This window comes from Neopsephotus bourkii, unplaced genomic scaffold (genome assembly GCF_033783945.1).
Source record: "Neopsephotus bourkii isolate Nb327-2 ecotype Australia unplaced genomic scaffold, CSIRO-AGI_Nbou_v1 NB_804, whole genome shotgun sequence".
Taxonomy (NCBI): domain Eukaryota; kingdom Metazoa; phylum Chordata; class Aves; order Psittaciformes; family Psittacidae; genus Neopsephotus; species Neopsephotus bourkii.
Genome location: NW_026901300.1, coordinates 1,578,599 through 1,602,129, shown reverse-complemented (window position 1 = coordinate 1,602,129; position 23,531 = coordinate 1,578,599). Strand labels below are relative to the sequence as shown.

The 23,531-nt window shown below is 44.1% G+C and overlaps 1 protein-coding gene across 6 annotated transcripts in view; it reads left to right on the top strand.

Moving 5' to 3' along the window:
* Window positions 1–23,531, top strand: part of SPNS2 (SPNS lysolipid transporter 2, sphingosine-1-phosphate) — a 128,308-nt gene that overhangs the window by 34,347 nt on the left and 70,430 nt on the right. For all 6 annotated transcript variants that reach the window (XR_009725777.1, XR_009725778.1, XM_061355469.1 and 3 more), the window contains exon 2: window positions 1,467–1,532. Coding sequence is in view for 4 of the 6 variants with exons in the window: in XM_061355469.1 (XP_061211453.1) it covers window positions 1,467–1,532 (66 nt within the window). In the remaining 2 variants the exon portion in view is untranslated. The remainder of the gene's footprint in view (window positions 1–1,466; window positions 1,533–23,531) is intronic.

The window sequence follows — 23,531 nt, the reverse complement described above, 5'->3', positions numbered from 1 at the left end:
GCTTGCTCATGCCTCTTGAGCACCTGGTGGATCAGAAGGTCTGAATGCTGGTTATTGCTCACTTCAGCAGAGGTTTCTACCGTGAAACCAACATCAAGGTAGTCTCTGCACCAACTTCAGAGCACAGTTTTCCATCAGCTGCCATCCTCTCTGGAGCATGGTACAGCTGCTGTGCTCCTGGATTTCATTTTGTGCCCTTTGCTTATTTTCACTGGGCACCTCAGTCTTCTTTACCCTCTTCCTGTCAGGTATTGACACACATTGATAAGATTCACACCCTTCCCCACCCAGAGCCCTCTGGGGGTTGTTGTAGGAGGTTGAACTAATGTTACTGGGCAGGCACTGGTGATCTAAAGCAGACCTAAATGCTGCCTCATGTAAATGGTGATGTACAAGCAGTACAGAACAGGACAAATGAGCTTTCTTGCTTTTCCTTCCTTCTCTGTATCTGTTTTATCTTTAGCACCTTTAATTTATGTCTGTTTTCTCGGCATTTTCCCAGGTGTCTTCTGGGAATAGTTATCTCGAGGTCTTGTATCTCTTTGAGTTTGTCATTTAGTGTGATCCTAGCAGACCCAAAAGCTAAGATATTTATGGTGCATGAGTTCAGGTTGCTGCTCAGTTGATCCCTGTGGCCTGCAGTGATGAGAAGAATCACTTTGGAAAAAGCCTCAGGTCAGGCTTTGAACTGGAGGTGAACTTTTATAAATGCTCAGTAGAGCTGGAGAATGGGGGTTCTGGTGTTTTGAGGAATACAGTGGCCTAAATGACATTATACGGATGAATGCATTTGATACCCCAGTGCTAAATCTAGCTGAACATGTAAATACTACCAAACCTGCTCATTTTGCTTATGCCAATTGATATATTAGGAGTTCAGGGAAGAGGTAAGGTTGGTTTGGGTTCTGCTGGTAGTTACTTTAAAAGTGGCACTTGGTCACTCACCTACCTTTACTAAGCTATTTAAATGTATTTTCTACAATCAGTATTTTCTACAATTTGCTTTGGAAATGAGAACCCTACCTAAATGTGAAACTTCTATCATCACTCCTATCTCTGTGTCATATCTCCTCCCAACAGAGATCTGTTAAAACTTGTCTTGGATTCAATTTGTCTTGTGGAACCATCTGAAGCACAGAATCAGTTTCTCTGTTTATCTATAAAAGAAGAGAAGGAATCTGGATTCTGCAGAAAACAAACCAAAAGAGAACTTAAGTAGAAAGGGAAGATCAGTTGCTTATGCACCACATTTTAATTCCCAAAGCCTTTGCATGATGCTGTATCTACTTTTATTGTAGTAGCCCACAATTATTGAGTGTACGTGGATAGAAAAGAAGCCAATGTGCGAACTTTAGACATTATGTGTCCAAACTACTGGACTTTGAAGCTTTGCTTGTGTTTCACAGAAGTTGTATGCTTTTCAAAGGCTGAAGGTGCTGAGGTTCTGTTTTCTGTTTTCCTTGTAGGTGTGTTACTAGACATCCAGCAGCACTTTGGAGTGAAAGACAGTGGGGCTGGCTTGTTACAAACAGGTAAGAGGGTTTTTTTTTCCTGGTGGTGTTTGTAACTTTCCTCTTCTCATAAGGGTGCTCTCGGATTTCTTCAGCTATGGCCCTTGGGCACATTGGCTGTGAAATATGCTCTTAGGAATATGCACGAACATGAGGGGTTTTGCTGGTGGGCAGGAAATCAGGGCTTAGAATGGCCCAAAGGCAAGCCAACCTATTTATGACAACTACATTCAAATAGGAGTCACTGCATCCTCTATGTCAGAAAACTCATGATAAACCAACAGCAGGATCCTGTTCTCACTTCTAACTTTCTGTAGTTGATAAGAAGTGTGATGTATGGTGCCCTTCATGTGCTCTAGAGAGAATCTGCTGAATGTACAGTAATTGGGAGTACAATGCGGCATGGAAATGTAAAACTCATCAGGACAAGTACATGAGGATGAGAACTGCAGGGCAGGCAGTCATGCAGGCAATCACTGCATTCATGAAGCTCATGGATTAACAATATCTCTTTGATTTTGGTGCTGTTAGCTTCAGACATTTCTCTCCTTGTGTTTAACATAGATTATTGCAATTGTGATGTCCTTTTAATGTAGGAGCCATTTGAATGTTGCAGACGTCTGCAGGCAGAGCTGTACAACCCGAGGACAAAACCCAGCTTTCTAGCCTCTACACCTGAGGTGATTTAGAGAAGTCCCTTTGCCAACAGACAGGATTGGATGATATTGAGGAGCAGGCTCATATAGTTGTGACAGCACAGTTGGTGTTAATGGAGAGTTGAAAGGACTAGGCAGATGGAGTTTTTTAGGGTAGAGAAGCCTGGTTTGGAAACTTCCTACAGATTTGTAAGTTGGAGTCATACATTTGTGGTGCTGTGGTTGTCTTGTCACTGTCGCCTGTCTGAGGGAACCACACTGGATCAATTGTATCTCTGAAAAAACTTAGAATTCAACTAGGATTAGAAATAGTGTGCCAGAAAGACATTTTTTCCATGTTTTTTTCCTTATGCTATCACAGTGGATACCAAATGCCTGTCAGGAGCTTGTCTGTGGAACTGTAGCCAACAATAAAGTGTATATAATCATTCATTCTTTATGATCACATCAGAGGGGAGAATGTTCTGAATGTTCACTTGACCTTTGATTTCAAACTATGTGAACCACTGCAGTGTTTCCTCCTTTTTTTTTGCTGCAACCTGTGTCACAGCAGGGTCCTCATGTGTCACTACAGCTTCTTGGTAATGCTGCAATACAGTTAATAACAGTTTGTATTAGAGCTTTAAAAATGCTCTCCTTGGGGGATGGCAGAGTTCAGCTAAGCTGATGTCTGCTGCATGTGTCCAGAACAGAAAGCTTGAGCTTTACAAGTGTTACTGAGTATAAAGAGCACCAATCAGTTAGGCCCAAAGTGGCCATGGTTGTCTGTCAGCCTCTTTTCTACAGCAATTAGTTGTATTTATTTATTGTACTCAGATGAACAAGTCCTCAATGTATCATTAGACACAGAGTGCCTTCAAGAAAATATTCTGGTGGAAAATGACACTTGCCAAAGCATATATTTAATCTTCATTCCCCTCAGTGGATTAAAATCCTTTTGCAGATGATTTACTGACAGCAAGTAAGAGCTGAGCTCCAACAGGGCATTTCATTTGTTAATTGCAAGAAGTGTGATTTATTTCTTTAGCAAACATACAGGGCATCTGCAAACAGCATCACTGTGAGGTACTGCAGGATTGCTGCTGAGTCTGCTGAGGGTTTAGGAACTGGTAATGGTTGCCTTAAGAAAAGCAACACTTTCTCCTGGGTGGTTTTCTTTTTTGCTTATCTGGAAACTGAGGGCTGAATTTTGTTCCTACAATATGGATAATGGTGTATTAATCCCAGTTGCATCAGAGGAAAAGAGTGCGCGCAAAATAAAGCATCGTTTCCTATAAGTAAGGGTAGGGGTACATAACTGGAAACTTATTAAATGTATTTCTTCAGCTTATCAAGTTTCTGTGTTGGCAGCTGGCCCATGACACGTGTACCCTGAACCCTGGTGAAATAAAAGACACTGACCTGAACCACCATATAAATGCTACTTTTAATCTTTTGTCTGTTCTGTAAGCCTGACCTCTCTGGATGTGCAAAGCTGGGGTAATGGATGCGGTGTAGAAGCGTTTGACCAAGATTGCAGAACAAGCCTGCAGTAGAGCTGGGACCAGGACTGATGTCTCCCAGACCTCTACCTTAACCTTGAACAGTTCCTTTGTGAGCAGAGACAGAAATATCATTCTCTTCCCAAGTCATGGTCCTCCAAACTGACTGAATGATGCGAGACGAAAGGCTGCTCATCCTGACTATGTCCTTTGAATAAAGAGTGGATTAGTCCTCAGGTTGTTAATCCTGCATTTAAATGAGTCCTAAATGAATTTACAATGTTAATGAGGAGGAGTGAAATGTAGTATTCACAGGCAGTTCTTATCACTTATTCAACAGGCTTTAAAAAATAAGACAAATCAAGGCTGCACACAATTTTAGGGAAGAGATGGTGCTGCAAACTCAAACAGGAAGGGGAAAAGCAACCCACCAAAGGCAGTGGATGATCCTGCATTCAGAGCATAACCCATTCTTTGCAGGCACAGCTGTCTCACTTCAAACATTCAAAAGCCAATTCATGCACTCTCAGCTTCTGCTGCTCTCTGAAAGCAAAGGTGACTGCTTTCTTAGAAACTGCAAAGACAGGATTTGAATTTTTGTCATCTTTTCTATCAATCCCAAGATACAAGCTGCTCTTCGCCCAGGAGGTATAATGAAAACTGGTTAGAGGGGCACTGTGACCTCCCTGTATGGAAAAATCACAGGGACACTCCAGCCTCATCCATAATGGAAAGGAACAGAATGGGGCAGTCTCTGCAGCAAGGATCCTGTGACAGCAAAGGATACGCTGACAGGTCACAACTGCTGCTTGCTCAGTACTATTGTAGGGTAACAGACATATAACTATGTTAATTCCAGAACCTTGGTTCTCTCTGGATGATGCTATAATTCTGTGCTGATCTTGCTTTTTAAAGCACTACATGTGCAGTTAGAACAGTATTAGTTAAGCCCACTGAGCTGTCCTGCAGGTCTGCACCCGAGCTTGTGCCTTTCCCAGCTGGAGAAAGGATAACCCTGGCTGATCTCCAAAGGTGATAGAGCATCTCTTTGCCTGCTCGAGCTGTACAGCTGTAGTCAGTCAATACATTTATAAGCCAAGCCATACAAAAAGTGTTTCCCATGTGTGGAGTTAGGTAGGAGCAGCAGTTTGACTTACCGAAACATCAGGCCTCTAGAACAACAGTGACTGAGGAGATAAAGAGCTGGATTTGTAGAACTGCTTCAAAATAAAGTTATCCTTCCAGATATACTCAGACTGAAGGAGTAGTGACCAGGGCTGTGTTATGGTTTTCACTAGATTTCCTGTTCTCCTTCTTTCTTCGATTTTTGTGCTTTATTGCCCTGCCTGCTTTCCTTGCCCTTGGATTTATTTTGCTTTTGTGTCTCTTGTCAGTGTCTATCTAGCACACCAGAGCTCTGATAGTAATAGTGCCTGGCTTTCAATGCAGTTTGTCTTCTGAAGATCTCAGGATGTTTTATATAGGGAGGCATAATGAGGCTTGCCCTTTTCTACAGATGGGGAAACCAAGAGAACCAGATGGGAGAAATGACCTGCCCAAAGTCACACAGCAGGTCCGAGGCAGAGCCAGCACAAGAACTGTGGTCCAGCTCCTGAACACGCAGCATTCAACTAGGTTAATGCTTAGACCCAGAGATTTGGTCCTTGCTAATGGGTACCTTCATCTTCCAGCCTGGACAGCTCAAGCTCAGGGGAAAGCACATAAACCAATGGGGGCTTCTGCAAGTGGAAACCGTGTGAGGCATCAAATGAAGGGTATGGCAGGAATTCCACTGAAATGCAGAGGGGAAAAGTATCTGTCTTCAGAAGGTATAGGGATGTCATTAGAGGAAACCCTGGTAACCAGATTTATACCATAAGGGCTGGAAGCAAGGAAATGTAAGGATCCGGAAGGACTTATTAAAGGTGAATAATCATAGATAACTGGGGCTCTGAAAGAACTTGCAATCTTCTCACATGGAGAGAGATGGGCATTCTCCCAAATGCCTTTCAGTCCCTGCTTGCCAGGAAGCCTAGCAGTGCCAGGTACTTTCTGAAGTCTAGTTCTGGGCTCCTTTTTCCTGGAAGGGTCAATTCCAATTAAAACTTCTGCTCATATGAAAAGCAAAACCTTCACTTGAGTTCCTCTACCTCTTGAGCTGACCTAATGTAACCTTGTGCTACACTGCAACCTCGCAGAAGTGTTAGCATCTCCGGTGTGCTCTAAGCATATGTGGTGAGTAGGGAACTTGAAACAGTGGAGTGCAATGATGGGATAAATCACACTTGCTAAATTGAAGGGATTCTTTCAACTCGCTTTGTTTCCCATCATCTTGTCATTGGCTCATAATGACAGCCTGTGCTCTAACATTCCGTATTTATTCTGCACAGAAATCACCTGCTCTGGATGCCAACCTTGAATATAGGTATGCTATAAGAGTTGCAGGTGCTGCATGTTTCTTTGCTGCCATGTGCTTCTACCTGAATAGATCCTGTTTTGCCCCTCACCTGTGTTATGCGTAACTGAATCAGATCTTCATCTTTCACTTCCTACTCCACCTGCTAGAACAGAGGAACTCATATTCTGGACACTTTCTTGTTTAAAATTCATGGTTTTCCTTTTGAGTGAATGACTTCTTACACAAGAACACCTCCCCAGACCCTGGTATCTCAGGTGCCCAACCCAGTAGGCAAGATAGAACACTCTAGTTGCTGTTCTTGATTTATTGACTGCAAATGGTTTGGACCACCATGTCCTACCTAGAGCAGGTCATACCACTGTCATCTTCCCTTCTGCAAACCATGCTAAGCATTCTTAAATCCAGGTTACTTCTCTGGCAATCTGGGACATGCCAGGACAAGGTGGGTCTCTTTGCCAGAAGGAGACCCTTAAACTGTATCAACAAGGAGCAAAACCTTTTTTCCCCCGTACCTGATTTTGTATGTTTTCTGGACTCCTCCAGCCTTCTACAGCATGCTAGGGGAGCATGATCCCTACATGCATGATCTACATGCATAGATATACAGCATGATCTAGGGGAGTTTGTGTAGGACAGCTCCAGCTTAAGCAATAAAGATGAAGAAGCAGGGCTCTGCATTCAGTATTCCCTGGTTAATGCTGTGACAAGGGTAGGTCTTTTACTTATCAAGGTGGGGTAAGTTAAGATAGTCCAAGAGCCTGATTATTTCCTGCTTAAGTATTTTGCAGGTTCCAATAGTCCTCTTTTCCTGTGTGCTAGAATGGTATCTGCTATGATAAGAAGCCATGGCAGTGTGAGGGACTGATTCATGCCAGTGCTTAAGCCTATGTGGAAATCTCTTTGCAATCAAGAATGAAAGCACTTCCTTGAATCAGTGAGTAGGTTACAGGAAAGGCGTTTGTGCCCTTATGCACCAAGGACCCATAAAACTGCTGTGCACTCCCACCAGACAGCCCTAGATTGCAAAGTAAATCACGTCTGGTGGGAGAGAAGGGGCAGAGAAGGGAGGGAAGGTGTCCTTGTCTTCTGCTGATGGGAGGGAAAGGTCTGTGCTGGTGTCGTGCTTTGGCTTTTTGTTGCACATGTGAGCAAGTGAGTGCAGGTCACTAGAACAGGGCACCTCTCCAGACTGGCTTGTCTTCAGTAATATCTTGAGTTTATGACACTGCATGGCAACTAGCACAACATAACAGTTCATTTCCCATCCTGTCTTCCTGCTTTGTGGAAGGAAGGTTTGTCCTAACTCCTTTCAGACAGGGCAGGTACTAGGACTGGTTGTTGCAAGAGCAAATTGCACTTGTGCTGCCTGTGGCAAGTCTGTTCTCTAAGTAGATATTGGCCTCTCTTCCCTCAGGCTGTAGTTCAAGCACCTCTTGCCAAGGTGGTGTTGGCTTCTGTAATTTATTATAATAATGAGGGGAAGGATTTCCCACAGATTTTAGAAAAGTGGTTATCATTCCACCCAGAGCCCTAACAGCTTTTCACACAGCCTGTCCATCTTCCCCTGCACATGTTCCTTAAACCTCAGAACTTCATTCAGGCTCTTTATAGTGGAAGATGGGATTTTTTGTGGTATTGTGTAATGCTTTTAAACAACAGCTTCCTTTTAATACCAGCTATGCAATGTCACATAGAGGTATCTGCGCTGTGTTTCATGCTCATGTAGTTCAGAGGGGGAAGTCTTGCCACCTTTGCTTTTTTCACATTGGTGTTGGAAGAGGGAGGTGAACAGTTGAGTTCCATTAACGGTTACTTTAATGCAATTATTAGGCATCTAATGGCTACCACTTGCTGGAAGAGTGGTGTGTACTTCTATTCAATACCTCATGAGTAGCTTACTTTTTTTTTTCCTTGATTCTGCAGTGACACTAAAAGCTTTTGGTAGTAAATAGAAAACCTGCTTAGCTTTAATTCTTGCTTTTCACTGAGCCTGCAAGTTTAGTTTTCAAGTATGGTGACCAGAAGAGTGTTTGTATACAGTCTAAATCAGAAGGAGCCCTGTATGTCTTCTCTGTACCCTGCTCTAGGTCTATGCATACAGTTGTCACTAATTCCTATTGGGTGCAATTTAAAGGTGTTAGCCCAGAGTGGGAAAGGTGATTTTAAGGGAAGTTGGATCAGTCTTCTATGAACAGGGGGTGCAAAACCAGAACTAACTTTTACAGTACATTTTTCATATTTAATAGGCTTCATCCCAGGGGAACCGTAAGTGTTCTCTCTTGAAAGATTTATCTCAAGATTGTTTTGGTTTTATCTTGCCTCCCACACCTGAAGCACTCTTATTTTCCTGGAGCACAAACCTCCAATTCTGCAGGGCAACATAGTGGGTTGTGGAAAATGTAAGCAGCAGTATTCATCCAGGGATCTGAGCCCAGGTGATGAAGAGGTCAGGTTTGGTCTGTGCCCACTGGGAGTTTTCTAAGTTAATATGGTATGGTTGGGAGCATTGCTTTTGGAGGAGGTGTGACGGGCTGAGAGAGCTGGGCTTGTTCAGCCTGGAGAAAAGAAGGCTCCAGGAAGACCTTAGAGCAGCTCCTAGTGCCTAAAGGGGCTGTAAGAAAGACTTTTGACAAAGGCCTGTAAGGACAGGACAAGGGAGAATGGCTTGAACCTGCCAGAGGGGAGACTGAGATGAGCTCTTAGGCAGAAGCTCTTCCCTGTGAGGGTGCTGAGGCGCTGGCACAGGGTGCCCAGAGAAGCTGTGGCTGCCCCATCCCTGGCAGTGTTCAAGGCCAGGTTGGACACAGGGGCTTGGAGCAAGCTGCTCCTGAAGGGGTCCCTGCCTGTGGCAAGGTTGGAACTGGATGAGCTTTAAGGTCCCTTCAACCCAAACCATTCTGTGATTCTGTGATGATTTGAGAGAGATAATTTGGATAAATCAGTCTTGACAGGGTGTGAAGGAACTTGGAAGCGCTCAAGACACTGTCTTGCAATGAAGCAAAGAGCTAGGTGTTAGTTATAGTACAGCAGGTGTCTAGTACACTCTGGAAATACCAGGGTGTTTTCACAGAAGCGAGAATGCTGGGATCCTAGACCAGTCTATGTAATTATTTTGTTTCTTTATTGTTCTCTCTTGAGTTCCAGATGGCTTTTCTTCCAAACCAGGGCTTCTCAAACTTTTTGGGCTGTGTACCAGACCACTCTGCATCCTTACAATCAAATTTTTATGGTGATTTATCATCAGACCACTATAAAAGTACCATTGCTGTGTGGTGGCTGCAGAGAAATTGCTGTTACCTTGTGGCACGCAGTTTTGGGAACCATAGCCTTTAACTGTTCCAAGCTGCTGAAATAGCTGGTGTGTTCCAAGCAGGAGCAACTACATTCCAGTATGGGCTGCAGAGATTCCCATGTATAGACCCACAGAGACTTGGGCTGGAGTGACTCATGTGGACACACAGATACCTGGCTTCGAAAATGAATTCCAGGGCATCAGTTACGTCAAAAGTGTACATTCCTCATGGTATTTGGTGCTGTTACCAGCCTGCAGAACTAGATTCCAGTTAACACAAGTAAGTCTCAATTGCATGAATGGTGCATTGTTGCACCAATTCAAAAGAAATCCCTCAGTGCTCTCCCCTTCCCTTCAGTATGTGCACACATTCCAAGGTTCTTCCCGTATGCTGATGTAGGGTTATAGAGCAAGGACCAGTTTTCTGCTCAGAGTCTGCAGGGAACCTGGTTTTGGAGGGAAAATGTTACTGACCGTAGTCTTTTAGCCCAAGTCAAAGTAAGTTCTAACAATAATATACATAGACATTTTTCTTGCTAAAACCCTCTTTGGCTGTTTTCAAGTTCATCAGGGACTGTAGTGATAGGACAAGCAGTGATGGGTTCAAACTTAAACAGGGGAACTTCAGGTTGGATATAAGGAAGAAGTCCTTTACTGTGGGGGTGCTGAGGCACTGGCACAGGCTCCCCAAAGAAGTAGTAAATGCCCCATCCCTGGCAGTGTTCAAGGCCAGGTTGGACAGAGACTTGGGTGGCATGGTTTAGTGTGAGGAGTCCCTGCTCAAGGCAGGAGAGTTGGAATTAGATGATCTTAGGGTCCTTTCCAACCCAAATCCTTCTACGATTCTATGATTCACAGTCCAGAAACTAGACTCCATTGTTTAGGCCCCAGACAAATAAACTGCTGGCAACACCATGACAGGTTTTCCCCCAGGGTTCTGTTTTCAGCTGCGTAGGACTGCCCATAATGAAGCTCAGTTGGCTCTTTGGGACATTTATGATGGTGTGGCCTCTAGGGAGTGGCCAACAAGCTGACTTCAGATGGGCCACTGGGCAGTCATTAGTCTCACCTTATGTATTTGTAGGCCTGATTGAAATGGGCTTTTTTAATGTTAACAGTCCCTGGATTCAGCAAATCTGCCTTTTCTATTTTCCATTAATGTCACTGATGATGCATAAAGGCATTGCGTTTGTAAACCTTGTGCACTGCAGTATTCGTTTCAGTATGTTGCTCTCCAAGTAGTACTCACTCTCCCAGAAAGAGAGTAGTCAGAAGAAACTCCAAGTGAGGGATTATTTAAAACAGGGTCCAGTCATGCACTGTGGGTATTGAAACTGCTGTTAACGCTGGCATCTCTTACAGAGGTCATGTTCTCTCATCCACAAATGCAAGTTTAGTTGCAAAGTTCACTCCTGCAGCTGCAGTTCAACTTGGTATGGAAGTCGGTTTGCAACTTGCAAACCCACTTTGAGATGGCACTTTGGAAACCGATGAGGGTGATAATCTTAGAAATAACAAGTGTAAGACAGACAGAAACCAGATTCGTTCTCCTTTTCCTTTTCCAAACCATAGCAAATTAAACACTGGAATATGTCAGTATTTCAACCATTTCTTTAAATGGATTTATCCCTTTTTGAAGGCCACTCAGTCACTCTGGAACACTTTGTCTAAATAGCCATTTGTAACAGCAAGAGGCAAAAGCATTTCTGAATGCTGCCAGCAAAAATGAACCAGCAAATGATTCCTATGGAATAGCACTCGCCATTTCTAGTTGAGAGTGAGGTGTGATCCCCTTTCATTGCAGGATGAAGACTGCTTGTCATTGTAGGTGTTTATTTGTGGCCTGCTGTTTGTTCAGCTCTTTTGTCCTATTAGTCAGTACCTAATTGCAAATTGCAGTCAATAGCAATGTTTCTTTGTATTTACTTTGTGGTACAAAAGCCCATTGAAATGTTGTTGGCATTGAAAAAGTAGATGGATAAGCCTGTGGTTCTGTACCCTGGCAGAGAGTTAAGTGTAGATGGACATTGTATGGAACGGGATAGGAAGTAGGAATTATATATGACCCCTGTCCTGTGCACAGACCACTGCTGCTTAAATGATGCTGAGACTCCCTCTAAAGCATTCTGGACACTCGCTGCTGTGGGATTTGAGGGAATTCTTTATTGTGAGGGTGGTGAGACACTGGAATGGGTTGCCCAAAGAAGTAAATGCTCCATCCCTGGCACTGCTCAAGGCCAGGCTGGACAGGGCTTTGAGCAACCTGGTCTAATGGAACGTGACGGGTTGGAACTAGATGATCTTAAGGTCCCTTCCAACTCAGACCATTCTATGTTCTATGACTCTAATTCCAGATGCAGATGATGTTCCTAATGCCTCTGGCTCACTGGTGGATCTTGTTAGGGAGGTGGGGTTTTGTGGTTTAAATGCCAGTCCCGAAGAGAAGCATGGATGGAGTTACCTGATGTATAAGAGAAAGCAGCATGGGGGGTTGGAACTTGATGATCTTAAGGTCCCTTCCAACCCTAACTATTCTATGATTCTATGGCAACTGCTGCAGGGCTAGAACCTTGCTTTCTGCCAAAGACAGAAGTGACCCACAGTGCACTGTGTATCAGCCTATGTCAGTGGTTCAGGGACTTATTTCCTGGCCCTTGCAGCTACTGGAGAATGATGTTTGTCTAAACACACAGTGTCTGTGAATGCACGGGAGTAATAAACCAAGTAAGACTTAGCTCAGGGTACAGAGTAAGCGTGAGTGCAACTGGTTCTTTGCTTGCATTTTAGAGAATTCATGACTCACAATGAAACTAGACAGCAAGTGCATTTACACACGACACTCTTGGCGAATGTGTCTAGCCCAATTCGATCAGCCAGCCCCTGAGTGTACTCCCATTCTGTGTTCACATGCATGCCCTTCACTTCCCTCTTACAGGAGTGGGTTTAAAGATAATCTGTGTTATTGATTTTTTCTTTCCTAAAAATATGGGGTGTAATGGAAAAGCACATAAAGTGATCAACGTCTTGAAAAGGCAGAGAGATGTTTTCCTTCTGTTGTCTTCGGAATGCTGAAACAATCAGTGCAATCAGGTCAGTTTGCTGGAAAGCACTCCAAGAACTTAGCAGTGAACAGTTGGTTTGTGGAAATGAATGTCACAAGGGGCAGAGCTTGAAAGACCTCAGATCTTTATGTGGATAACACATTATAATTCTTTGGAGGGCTTAAAACAGCCTCTGAGTAATTCAGCTGCCTGTGTGGGAATTTTGTGTACTTTCCTGGGAAGGATCTGATAGCTGTCACTGTCACAGACAGGATGCAAGGCTTACATGGTTTTCTGATCTGTTGCCATGGTTCTCATGGCTTTATGAAGTGGTCTCCTGAGGTTACATGAAAGATCTTTGATTGGGGGACTTGTTATTATTATTTATTCATTGCCAATGCCTTAGGCAGAAAGATGGACATCGCTGTTAAGGAGAAACTGTGAGATTCCATTGGGAGATGCTTTTCTCTCCTTCTGTGTTGCTGCCTTGAATTGAAACCCAGTCAGCACTACAGAAATTTCCTCTGTAAAATTAGTGTGGTTTTGGTCCAGTCCCTAATGGGTGGTAGATACACAGCAAGAGCTGTCATTGCATCATTGCATGGGACACTGATGTATTTTACAGGCACCTCAATGAAAAGTAGGCAATTGAGCAGGACGATACTGAAATTCCCTCTGTGACCAGCAGGCAGCTTTTAGGAGCAAGGGTTTGGTAGGCAGAGTTACAAGATGTATGTGTTTCCTCCACAAATAAATGTGAAACTATTTATACCAAGCACTAACATCTTAGGAGGTGGTGAATGTTGGAGGAAAAACTTTGAGGAAAATAAGACAATTCCAGGCTGTTGGTTTAACATCAAACAAAAGCAATTGCCAGCAATTGCTTTTACATCCATCTCCTCTGTGGACTTTAGCGTATTCCTATTCCATGGTGATTCCTAGTCATAAAAATGTGAATTAGCATAAGGCTGCAGATGGCAGGACTTTAAGAGCAACCCCCCTTGTTGATGCTGCCTGCATCTCAGAACAATTGACTGAGGATCAGATATTTCAGCTGTCCTCTTGAAGCTCTTGTAATGAGAGGTGCTGTATTTTCATCCCTTGGAATTCAGTTTAATCTGACAAATGTTTGCCTTCTTTCATGTACCTAGAGACAGGCAGTTTACTGAGCTGCTGTAAAAGCACTCTTGAAGATGTATGGCTTGAGTTGGGCAGGTAACAGTTTTGCAGAAGAGCAGGGTGAAGGGGGTTTGCTATCAAACCACTTCTACTTGCATGTGTCCGAACACATGTTGTGAATGTGCTTTCTTCTTCTCCCCTGTCCAGCCATCAGTGCTCTGCTCCTGCACTTCAGTGATAACACCAAGCAGGATCTGGAGTGCCCTGGAGGTCTCTCATTAACCCCAAAGTGCTTCCTGTCCCTTTTCCATGTGTTTACATGCTTTCCCAAGCGATTTTGGGAACGTGTAAGCTGCAGCTATGTCTTCAGATTTAAATCCCACGAGGACAACTTTGGTGGATGTCAGTGACAAACATTAAAAGCTTGAGAGCAAAGTCTCATTTGGTCCCTCTGTCCTGGCTGGAGTAGGGAATGTTTTGAGGAGGTTGTCAGTGCTGTGGGAGTTGATAGTTCATTGCATAATTAAAATGAGATTATGGCCATTTTCCCTTCAAAAGAGGGAGCATGTGTTTTGCCAGGCCCACCGTAGATGGTACAACAGCCCCCTAAAGAACTGTAATAGTAATTCAAAAGAAATCAATCAGTCCCACAGGCTGCCTGCAGAGAATGTCAGAGAAGCACTTCGTCCCCCTCCCTGTTCCCAAAGCAGAGCTGTGAGGATTTGCAAGGCTTTGATGTAGCTTTTCCTTGCCTGTCTCAGCATCCCTGCAGTTCCCACTGGGATAGCCCTCTGGGCTGATGGCTGAGCCAGTGCACTGGTGGAAGGAGGTGGCTGAAGGTCTCTTTCTGGCTGAGACTACTACCAAAACCCAGCTTCTGTGCTCCCAAACCCCTCACCCTGTGATGGAACTGTAGCTGGGTGAGTTCTCCTGTGCCCTCATTGTTGTATGGCGTGTTCATGAAGTGTATGTATGGTTACTGCAGGGCTTCTCCTGCTGGTAAATGCAACCAGCAGCTCTTAGGAGCTCATGTGTAGAGCTCAGCAGCGCATTCCCACTGTGGAATACAAACCCAAAGAAAGCCCTGGGATAAGAATATGTCAGATTAACATTTCCTTTAGCAAGTTTCCATCAGTACTGTGGCACGAGAAGCTTTTGATTTCCCTCTAAAGGGGAAGCACTTCCTATTGTGTTGTTTTCTGAGGGAGCTGCTTCTGTTGGTAAATTACGTGTTAGCAAAGAATTTAATAGCAACGCACTGACCTTTCAGAGTGCCTCCTCTCTCTCCTGTTTTCTGTTGCCACAGAAAGCAGGTTTGGGGATTCATTTCTCCTAATGTACACTAGTTAAATATTTGAAATTAAAATATTAGTTGAGGGAGGATGCAGGATTAGTGGCACAGTTGTAAAGAAGGATGGAAAATCTCATTTTAGGATGAAAACAGGCTTCCCCCTTTATCTCAAATTAGAAACAAGGAACATTACTTCTCTTTATATGAGATACAAACGATGTATTGTTCTATTAAGAGAATAACAGATTGATACTATTTTATTGCTAGTTAAATCTAATTCCTGGTACTCAATGAAGATTTCAGGGATCAACGGATTTAGATTATTCTGCATTATCAGCTTTAAGCTGTCGTTTCTTGGTGTTTAAGTGCACTCTGTGGTTGAAAAGCCTTTGTGGGCAAAGGTGCCCATGGTGTTCCTGCCCCTGGGGAACTGGGCTTGCTTATGATCTCCTGTCTCTGCTGCCTTACTGGCACTGGTCCTGCACATGGGTTGCAGCAATCCCAAACACAGGCTGGGTAGAGACTGGATTGAGAGCAGCCCTGAGGAAAAGGACTTGGGTGTGTTGGTTGGCAAGAAGCTCGCCAGTACTGTGTGCAGTTCTGGTGTCACCAAAATAAGAAGGGCATGGAACTGTTGGAACAAGTCCAGAGGAGTCCACGAGGATGATCAGGGGCTGGAGCACCCCCTGTATGAAGATAGGCTGAGAAAGTTGGGGCTCTTCAGCCTGGAGAAGAGAAGGCTGCGTGGAGACCTCATAGCAGCCTTCCAGTATCTGAAGGGGGCTACAAGGATGCTGGAGAGAGGGACTCTTCATCAGGGACTGTAGCTGGGAGAAAGGGTGTTGGGTTCAAACTGAAACAGGGGCAGTTGAAGTTGGATATAAGGAAGAAATTCTTTACTGTGAGGGTGGTGAGGCTCTGGCACAGGGTGCCCAAAGAAGTGATAAATACTTAATCCCTGGCAGTGTTCAAGGCCAGATAGGACTTGGAGCAACCTGCTCTAGTGGAAGGTGTCCCTGCCCATGGCAGGGGGCTGAAACTGGATGAGCTTTGAGGTCCCTTCCAACCCAAACCATTATAGGAGTCTATGAAGGTTAGTTTTCAGTCCTCAGCAGTCTCCTGATTTTGCTCCCCAGGTGGTCAGACAAGCTCACAAGGTGGCACAAGGGAAAGTCTAACCATTTCTTGTAACAGATTCCAGCTCTGCTTCCAAAGGCTTCTGTGAATGTGGTTGTAATGTATGCCTGGTATCACAATTGCAGTGGGCATAGACTTATCTTAAGTAGAGGAAGGGGATAGAATACAGTAAAGATCCTTTGGGTTTGTGGTTATTTAAATAAGCCACCCTTCATCGAGCCCTGGGCACTTGGTGTAGGGATCCTCCTGGCAGATACCCTGCTGGAGGCTGGTTTGTGATCAAAGCTATCAGATCTATGGCATGTGTGCAGGATGTCCTGGAAAACTGCACAGAATGGGAAAAGCAGGACTGCTGTTCTTCCTGATGTTGACTTCCATGAGTGATCACGGGCTGTTTCTACAACAGCAGCTAAGATTGGCTTAGGTGCATTTTAGTCATGTTGAGCCAAAACCAACCTTGTAGCAGTGTCACTGGTGATGCTGCAGTGCTGCAAAGCCGTTGACCCATTGCTGTACCTCTGGGATTTCCTGTTTAATTCCAGGTTGACCAGGATGGATGTAAATCCATGCTAATTGGCTACTAACTAAATTGAGGTTTCCCTCCAACTGATTGCACATCAGCAAACCAGCCCATGTCACGCACTGTGTGAGCGCTGAGCTGCAGCCAGGAAGGATGGTGTCCTCTTTCACCAACAGTCGTTAACCAACAGTCGGAGCCAGCTAAATCAAATGCAGAAGAAATGGCAAAAGGACAAAGCTACTGTTACCTGATTGGGTACTTCATTGCTTTACCCTGTGAGTGTGCATGTGCAGGGTCAAAGGCACTTGTGGGTTTAGAAATACAACTGAATTTTGTCCCTGCCCATGGCAGGGGGTTGGAACTAGATGGTCTTTAATGTCCTTTCCAACCCAAACTACTCTTTGCTTCTATGATTCTGTGGTTTATGTCATTGTAAAAGATGTTCAGTGAGGGCTGGCTATCTGCTGGTCACGCAGAACCAACTCCCTGCAGAGTCAGGCATGCACCAGTTTAGGCATAAGGGAAGCAGTGGACTGTAAGCTGTACACTGGAACTGCTCCTTTGGATTGGTGCCTGCAGCACTGTTTTATGAAGTACGTCTCTAGGAACACAGTAACTGGTTTATTGATGCTCAGGTTGCCCAAATTCCTTTAAAACAGTGGCAATGTAATCACTGTAATTCCCAAAGTGAAAAGCAGAAGGTGAGTTTGGGTTTTTCCTCTTTTCTTTTTACATTATGTCGTCTGTGTAGAGCTGTTCAAAATTGAATCTTGTAGCAAGTTAGCTCCTGCTCCAAGTCAATTTGCTGGACACCCAGAGAGACGAAGCAGCACAGTAGAACACCACCTTTGCCACTCTACACTTAGATAAAGAATTTTGAAGTAGAGCGTGAATAGAGTTGGATGTGGAAAATAGTTGTGAAATAATAACTTGCTTTAGCAGTAAGCAGGATAGGAATGGCCGAATCTTTAAATGCAGCTTTAATTGACATAATATTGGAAATTAAGATTTAAGAAAGTGAAAAATTTTAATGTTGTTTTAGATCTTGGCTTTTTTTCCCTCTCCTTTACAACACTGATGGCCTGAATCAGGAAACCAAGGCTGATTTCAGAGTTTGAAATCTTATAGCAGTATTTGTGAGGGTAAGTCAGAGGATCATTGGTCTTTAGGGAGTGCTGGTATGTCATGGACCATAGGAGAAAGGACCAGAGAGTGATCAGTTTTATAGAGATCCTGGCTTAGGTGCATAGAAAGTAGCCTGGAGACACCATTTGCCTTTTCTTTAAGGCTGTGTGGAAGGCCATATGTATTATGGCAGGGTTTGTGTTCTTGCACTGTGTTGTACCTGATCATTTCCGGGTCTCTCTCTCTGTCTTCTTGTTATACTGGCTGCAGACACGTCCAGTCTCAGCCTGCCAGTAGCAGTGCCAGCGTCGGCAGTGGTCAGCTCACTGGTTATAGTTACCTCTCACTGGTTGTCATCAAACTGCCCTATATTTTCTGAACAGCCCTTAAAATGAGCCCTTTAGAAGACCAGAATGACAGTAGTTCATGTCCTACAGCTACTGCTTTACTCCCAGTACTGAACATGCATCAGTACCTGCAGATGTACTTGTTGAGTTGAATGTCTCATGGTTTGGTTTGTATTTCAGTGATTTTTGCCTGTAAGTTTGCTCATGTAAGGAACTGCCATGGCCATTGGTCTCTCATGTTTGCCAGTCTGGGGGCAACAGCACTTGTGTAAAGGTTATTTCCCTTTTCAGCCTTTGCTTTTGTTAGAGTTACTTCTTGTAGCTGTTGTCTAGGCATTTGGGACTGGAGAGTAAGACTTCTCCATCCCTATGCAACAGTGCAGAGTGAGTAAAATACCTCTCACATCCATAACATCCCATACTCACCATGGAATGGATCAATGATCCATTGGTGCTATATATGGCAGTTTTGACAGCACTTACATTTGACCGTGGTGGTTTCTCTTTGCCCAGTACAGTTTCTCTCAAAGCTCAGGTGGTGTTAGAGTGTTATTGGGCTGGTTTTCTAGCTATTCTTACATGATTTTATGTTTCCAAAGAGTGGATTTCCCAGCAATTCCCACTGAAGCCATTATTCTTGTTGGCTAAGGTGAACAAAGCCAGCCTTCAGGATATCCTTTGCTGGGAATATAAGGGCTAATTTGGGGAAGAATCTGGAGAGGAAAAGGGATGGAATTATCAGTACTGGATTCTTCCCAAGGCTGCATTTTGTGCATTGTTGAGTCAGTCATGGCCTTGCCAGGCAAGCTGTGTTCAGACCATGTCTGTCTTCGTAAGTGGTGTTTTTGTAACTGGGATCTGACCCTGTCACAGCAAATGAAATTGAGTGGTATCCTACAGCAGCTGCTTTCTCACTGTAGGTATGTATGGCAGCTCTGGGTGTATATAGTCATCCTAAACATGTTGTTTATATTTTACATCAGTTTGCTCTAAGGAAAAACCTGGCATCTCATGGTGTAATTTGCTCCCTTCAGAGAAGACAAGATTGGAGCTTGGATACTGATGAGTAGCATCAGCAATAAGGGAAACACAATGTAGAGTGTCCTGCCAAACAGAGAGCTACCAGAGAAATGCAATGTGTGAGTAATTACGTCCACACCTTTTAAAGCACTGCTTTTCTCCTCATTAATTTGCTGAGGACACAAGCACACAAAGCATTTATGATATTCTCTATTTCGTCTTGTCCTGTGGGCTGTTCTTGGAGAGCATTGCAGGCCACATCCAAGCCAAACAGTTGAATACTTGAGTCCAATTGATTTAGTGTGTTAAACGCTCCTCTGTTTGATGCTGTCAGTATATGACAGCTTTGCACAACATATGGAATCGATGGTGTGTTTCAAAGCTCCTCACACTTGTCAGAAACTTCTAGTCTGCATGATAGTCTGGAACCCAGTGATCTTGTGTTTTGCAATTGCCAAAGCACAGCAACATGATCCATCTGTTGGCTGTTGAATTAGAAATGAAGTAAAACAAAGTCCACGTGGAGAGTGATGCAACAGCGTGTACCTATGGCAGAGTTTGTGATACTGATGATTTAGAGGGTTGTGTTTTGTACAAGCAATTGTATTGTAAGAATTCATCTTCATCAAAGCATGAATGTTTTCAATCCCAGGGCTTTGGGTTGTCCTGCAGTCAGGTATCACTTTTACCTTGGCCATGTCGCCATGCTGTGTCTGAGCTATCAGGTTCAGTGGCTAAGTAGCATGAAAGGATCTTTGTTCTTGCTTAGCTTGTATGGTGCTATAAGGAAAAAAAATAATCCCTTTCCAGTGTAGTTGTAGACCTTCAAAAATACCTCTAGCATGGATATGGTCCTGTGAACAGGACACTGCTGAAGCTAAAGACCTGCACAGCTTCAAGATGTCTGTAGTTCATCTTGGGTAGGTCACTTTGCTGTGACTGAACTTCCTTCAGCCCTGAAGTAGAAATTAATGATGTTTAACTTCCTTTCTGAATTGTCCCAGGCCTCACTGTGATTAAATGTGCTGTGTATGTATGTGCTGAGTAGTATTAGTAACACATACAACTATAATGAAAATAGAAATAAAGAAGCATTGCAAAAACATGTCTTTGAAATGGAAGAGCTGATTGGCTATTGGGAGAGTCTTTATTCACCACTGCAGGTAGATGGCAGCTGGTCCCATCAGCAGCTTGAGAAACCCCTATACCCACAACCGAAAGTCCCTGGAATAGAAGTCGCTCAACAACACCCCAGCAGGGCAGTGTCTCATGCGGCAAGAGCAGGATTGTGCTTGTACACACCCATACATTATCCCATCCAGAGCGGGCTGGGTGCTGAGGTGTTCTCATTGTTTGGAAATTTGTTGTTGGGGAAATATTAACAACCTCCCAGCACATAGTTCTTTGCCATGGCTAAGTGGATTGCCAGTCCCTTGAGGCAGAGGCTGTCTCGGTTTGCCTTCCACAGAGCCAAACACATTGTCAGCATTCAATTAGACGGGTATATGTGGTTTCATGCTGACTCAGAGCTCAAAGATAGCCACTATATTTTTCTTGTTGAGCATCCCTGTGTAGAGAGTGAGTTATTTTTATCTGAACCTGAACCTTTCTAGCATTATTTGTGTCAGGTAAAAATAAACCCTGTACTTGAAGTGAAAAATGAAAGAAAGGATCTTTTCTTGGAGGTGCCTGCCGTCCTATCAACCTTCTAGTAACAGAGGAAATTCAAGCTCTGTGTATGCCTTTGTCAATGCCTTTCTTCTTGCTTATACTACGTGGATGACCTGCTGACAGGAGAAGCAGGCGATGGAAAGGGCTGATCAGCCCACATAAGAAAAGAACAAGTGAAGACAGAGGGAACAATGTCTTTGGAATCAATGGGTGGGAAGCTGATGGGTCAGAGCTGCTTCAGGGAACACTTGTAGAGTCAAGCTGGTAGATTTTTGTTTACAGGGAAAGAAGAGAACAGTAAGAGCAATGAAGTCTGGTTCCAGGAGGCAGGAGCTTCTTGTGACTTAAAGTCTACAGTTTCTCTCTCATCTCCTTTGCTTCCAGTCTCTGGGGGTTTACTGTTCCATGGCTACACAGACAGCTCCTGAGAGGAGCAGCAGGTGAGTAGCAGCTCCCTGGCCACAGTCCCTGAAAGATGACTGGAGGTACATAAAATGGGCAGCAGAGGAGGATGCTTTCCTGCTCTGGGGGCTGTTTAGGTGGGAAGTATAAGGTTTGTAGGGTTTTTTTAGGCTGCACATTGTTGTAATTCCATCCATGCACGGAAAAGCTGGGCAGTGCTGGATGCCTGTGCACCTGTACAGGGTGCGACAGGCATTCCGGGGCAGAAATAGCCACCCAGCCATCCTGTTTGGGCAATTAGACTCTTCCTGCATTCTCACCGCAGCCGGCATTTCAGCCACAAAAGGAGGCAGAAAGACAAATGGGATCTGCTGTTGAAAATACCTGTACTTAAAAGAACCTCCCTCCTGGGATGGCATTCATTATGTGTCTGTTATTCATCCTTGGCTCACATAATAATTTGCTCCTGCAGAAATGTATCTCAGCTCCACCCAATGCTGGGACTGAGCCACCTTCTGCTGGCGCTGCTGGAGATCACTTAGCAAGAGGAGTTAGCTGTATGGCATATATAGTAGTGACTGACATAGCTACACCTGCACACAGCTGCTCCAAACACAGTCGCTTTGAGCCCATCCCAAATCCCAGTGGATCTCTAACTGAGCCCTGGCTTGCAAAGCACATCTCTTCAAGAGCTGAGGTGGTTTTAAGTGTAAATGGAAAGAGGAGCTGTTGATTGGGAAGAGGCAAATGAAATGCCAGCCTCTGTCACATGCTCTCCTAATAGAAAAGATTTGTGGCAGTGGGCTGAGCTGAAGCAGCAGCTGCTGGGGTGTCACTTGAGTATTAACTGAGTGAGTGCAAGGAGCAGAAATGCTGTGGAGGAGACTGGCATAAGTGCGCAGGCTCTGTTCCTGAAATGCATCCCTCTGCCTTATGCTTCAGCTGTCTTCCTCTACAGATCAATCCTGATCCTGCTGCCCCTCTCCAACTGAATATGCTGGCAGCGTTCTGTCTTCTGGATGAGATCTCTTCTTTGTGGTGTTTAGTTGAGCAGAACCTCAACTAGAGGAACTGAGTTTACATCCTACCTGGTAACGTGCCCTAGATTCATTCACATCTGTTCTCCCAACCCAGTCTGGTGCTCAGGAGTCTCGTCCATCATTTGCAGGAGTAATTGTCAAAACTGATTCATGGGAAATGCCTGTAACAGGCAGATCCTTTTGACAGACCAACACAGCCATCATATTCTGCATTTATTTGAGTCACTCCATGCTCTGATGCATATTTGGGTCATAAATACTCTGATATAAATTGCATTTATTACAATGACAGCTGTGTTCCATTACCTATTATTTATTAGGTTTTGCTGTCCTTTCATTTTACACCTTGTGGAGCTGTCAAGTCAGCTCCTTACCAGTGACAAAGCACGCAGCTCCGTTCAGAAGCTTCCAAAAATAAATTCTCCAAAGGGATTTGAGTACCAGCAGGATGTATGTTGTTGGAAAGGCACTGGACTGTCTCTTCTTGGTTTGTTTTATTGGGAAGAAGAGGTTTGTGCTTTTTGCTTGCTTTTGCCCATGTTCCAAAATGAGACTTTGTGCTTGTGATCCAGAGGTGGCTGAAGCTGATAATTGATGTGAATTTTGGATCACCCCCTCCATGTCTCAGAGTTGAATTAGTCAGGTTATTTGGCATTTGAAATCGTGGCATGCTGACTTGGATGGTTCTAATTTTCACTCAGAAGCTTTTTTGGCTTCATGTCTTTTTACATCATAAAAATGGCAGAATATCTGATTCTGAGATGAATGGATTTCAGTGTCCTTCCAAGGGTAAGGTCAAATTGCAATGGACACTCTGCTCTGTACGAGTCAGTCATTTTCCGCTTCTCATTCCCAATCCACAGTCACGTATCCTTTGCCAGGTTGCTGCACCAGATCTGCAAGGTGCTAAGCACTTGGGTGTTAGTTCAGGAAAGCACTTAATCATGGAATTGATGAGCTTGGTGTAAGCATGTGCTGAAGTGCCTTGTTGGACTGGGGCCAGGGGAGATGTACCTTTGCAGAGCAGAGATTTGTGAAGCATTCCTGGACTACTAGAGCCAAGTTCACCAGGTGAAGGGAGCTGGACTGTGCTGCTGGAGTGGGTGAGCACGAGGTCTTTCTAAATGAGATGAACTCCATAGACATGGGGCTGGTTTCTTGGTGACAGAGTGCTAAGTGGGGTCTTGGGGTAGCTGAGTAGTTTCTCTGTAAAACACGAGATGAAAACACTGGGTAAATGCTCATAGATTTACTCAACAGGTTTTGTTTGAGCAAGGATTAGGAGATAGATGCAGGGACTGAGTGTTCTATCAATACAGTTTATGTGCCAGCATAAAACCACATTGTTCATGGCATTTGTATTGAAATATGTGTGCTATAATGTTGTATGTGTTTCTTTTCATGTCTCAACGCTTTTGTATTGTCTCTATTTATTTTACTCACAATGGAAAAGGAGCAA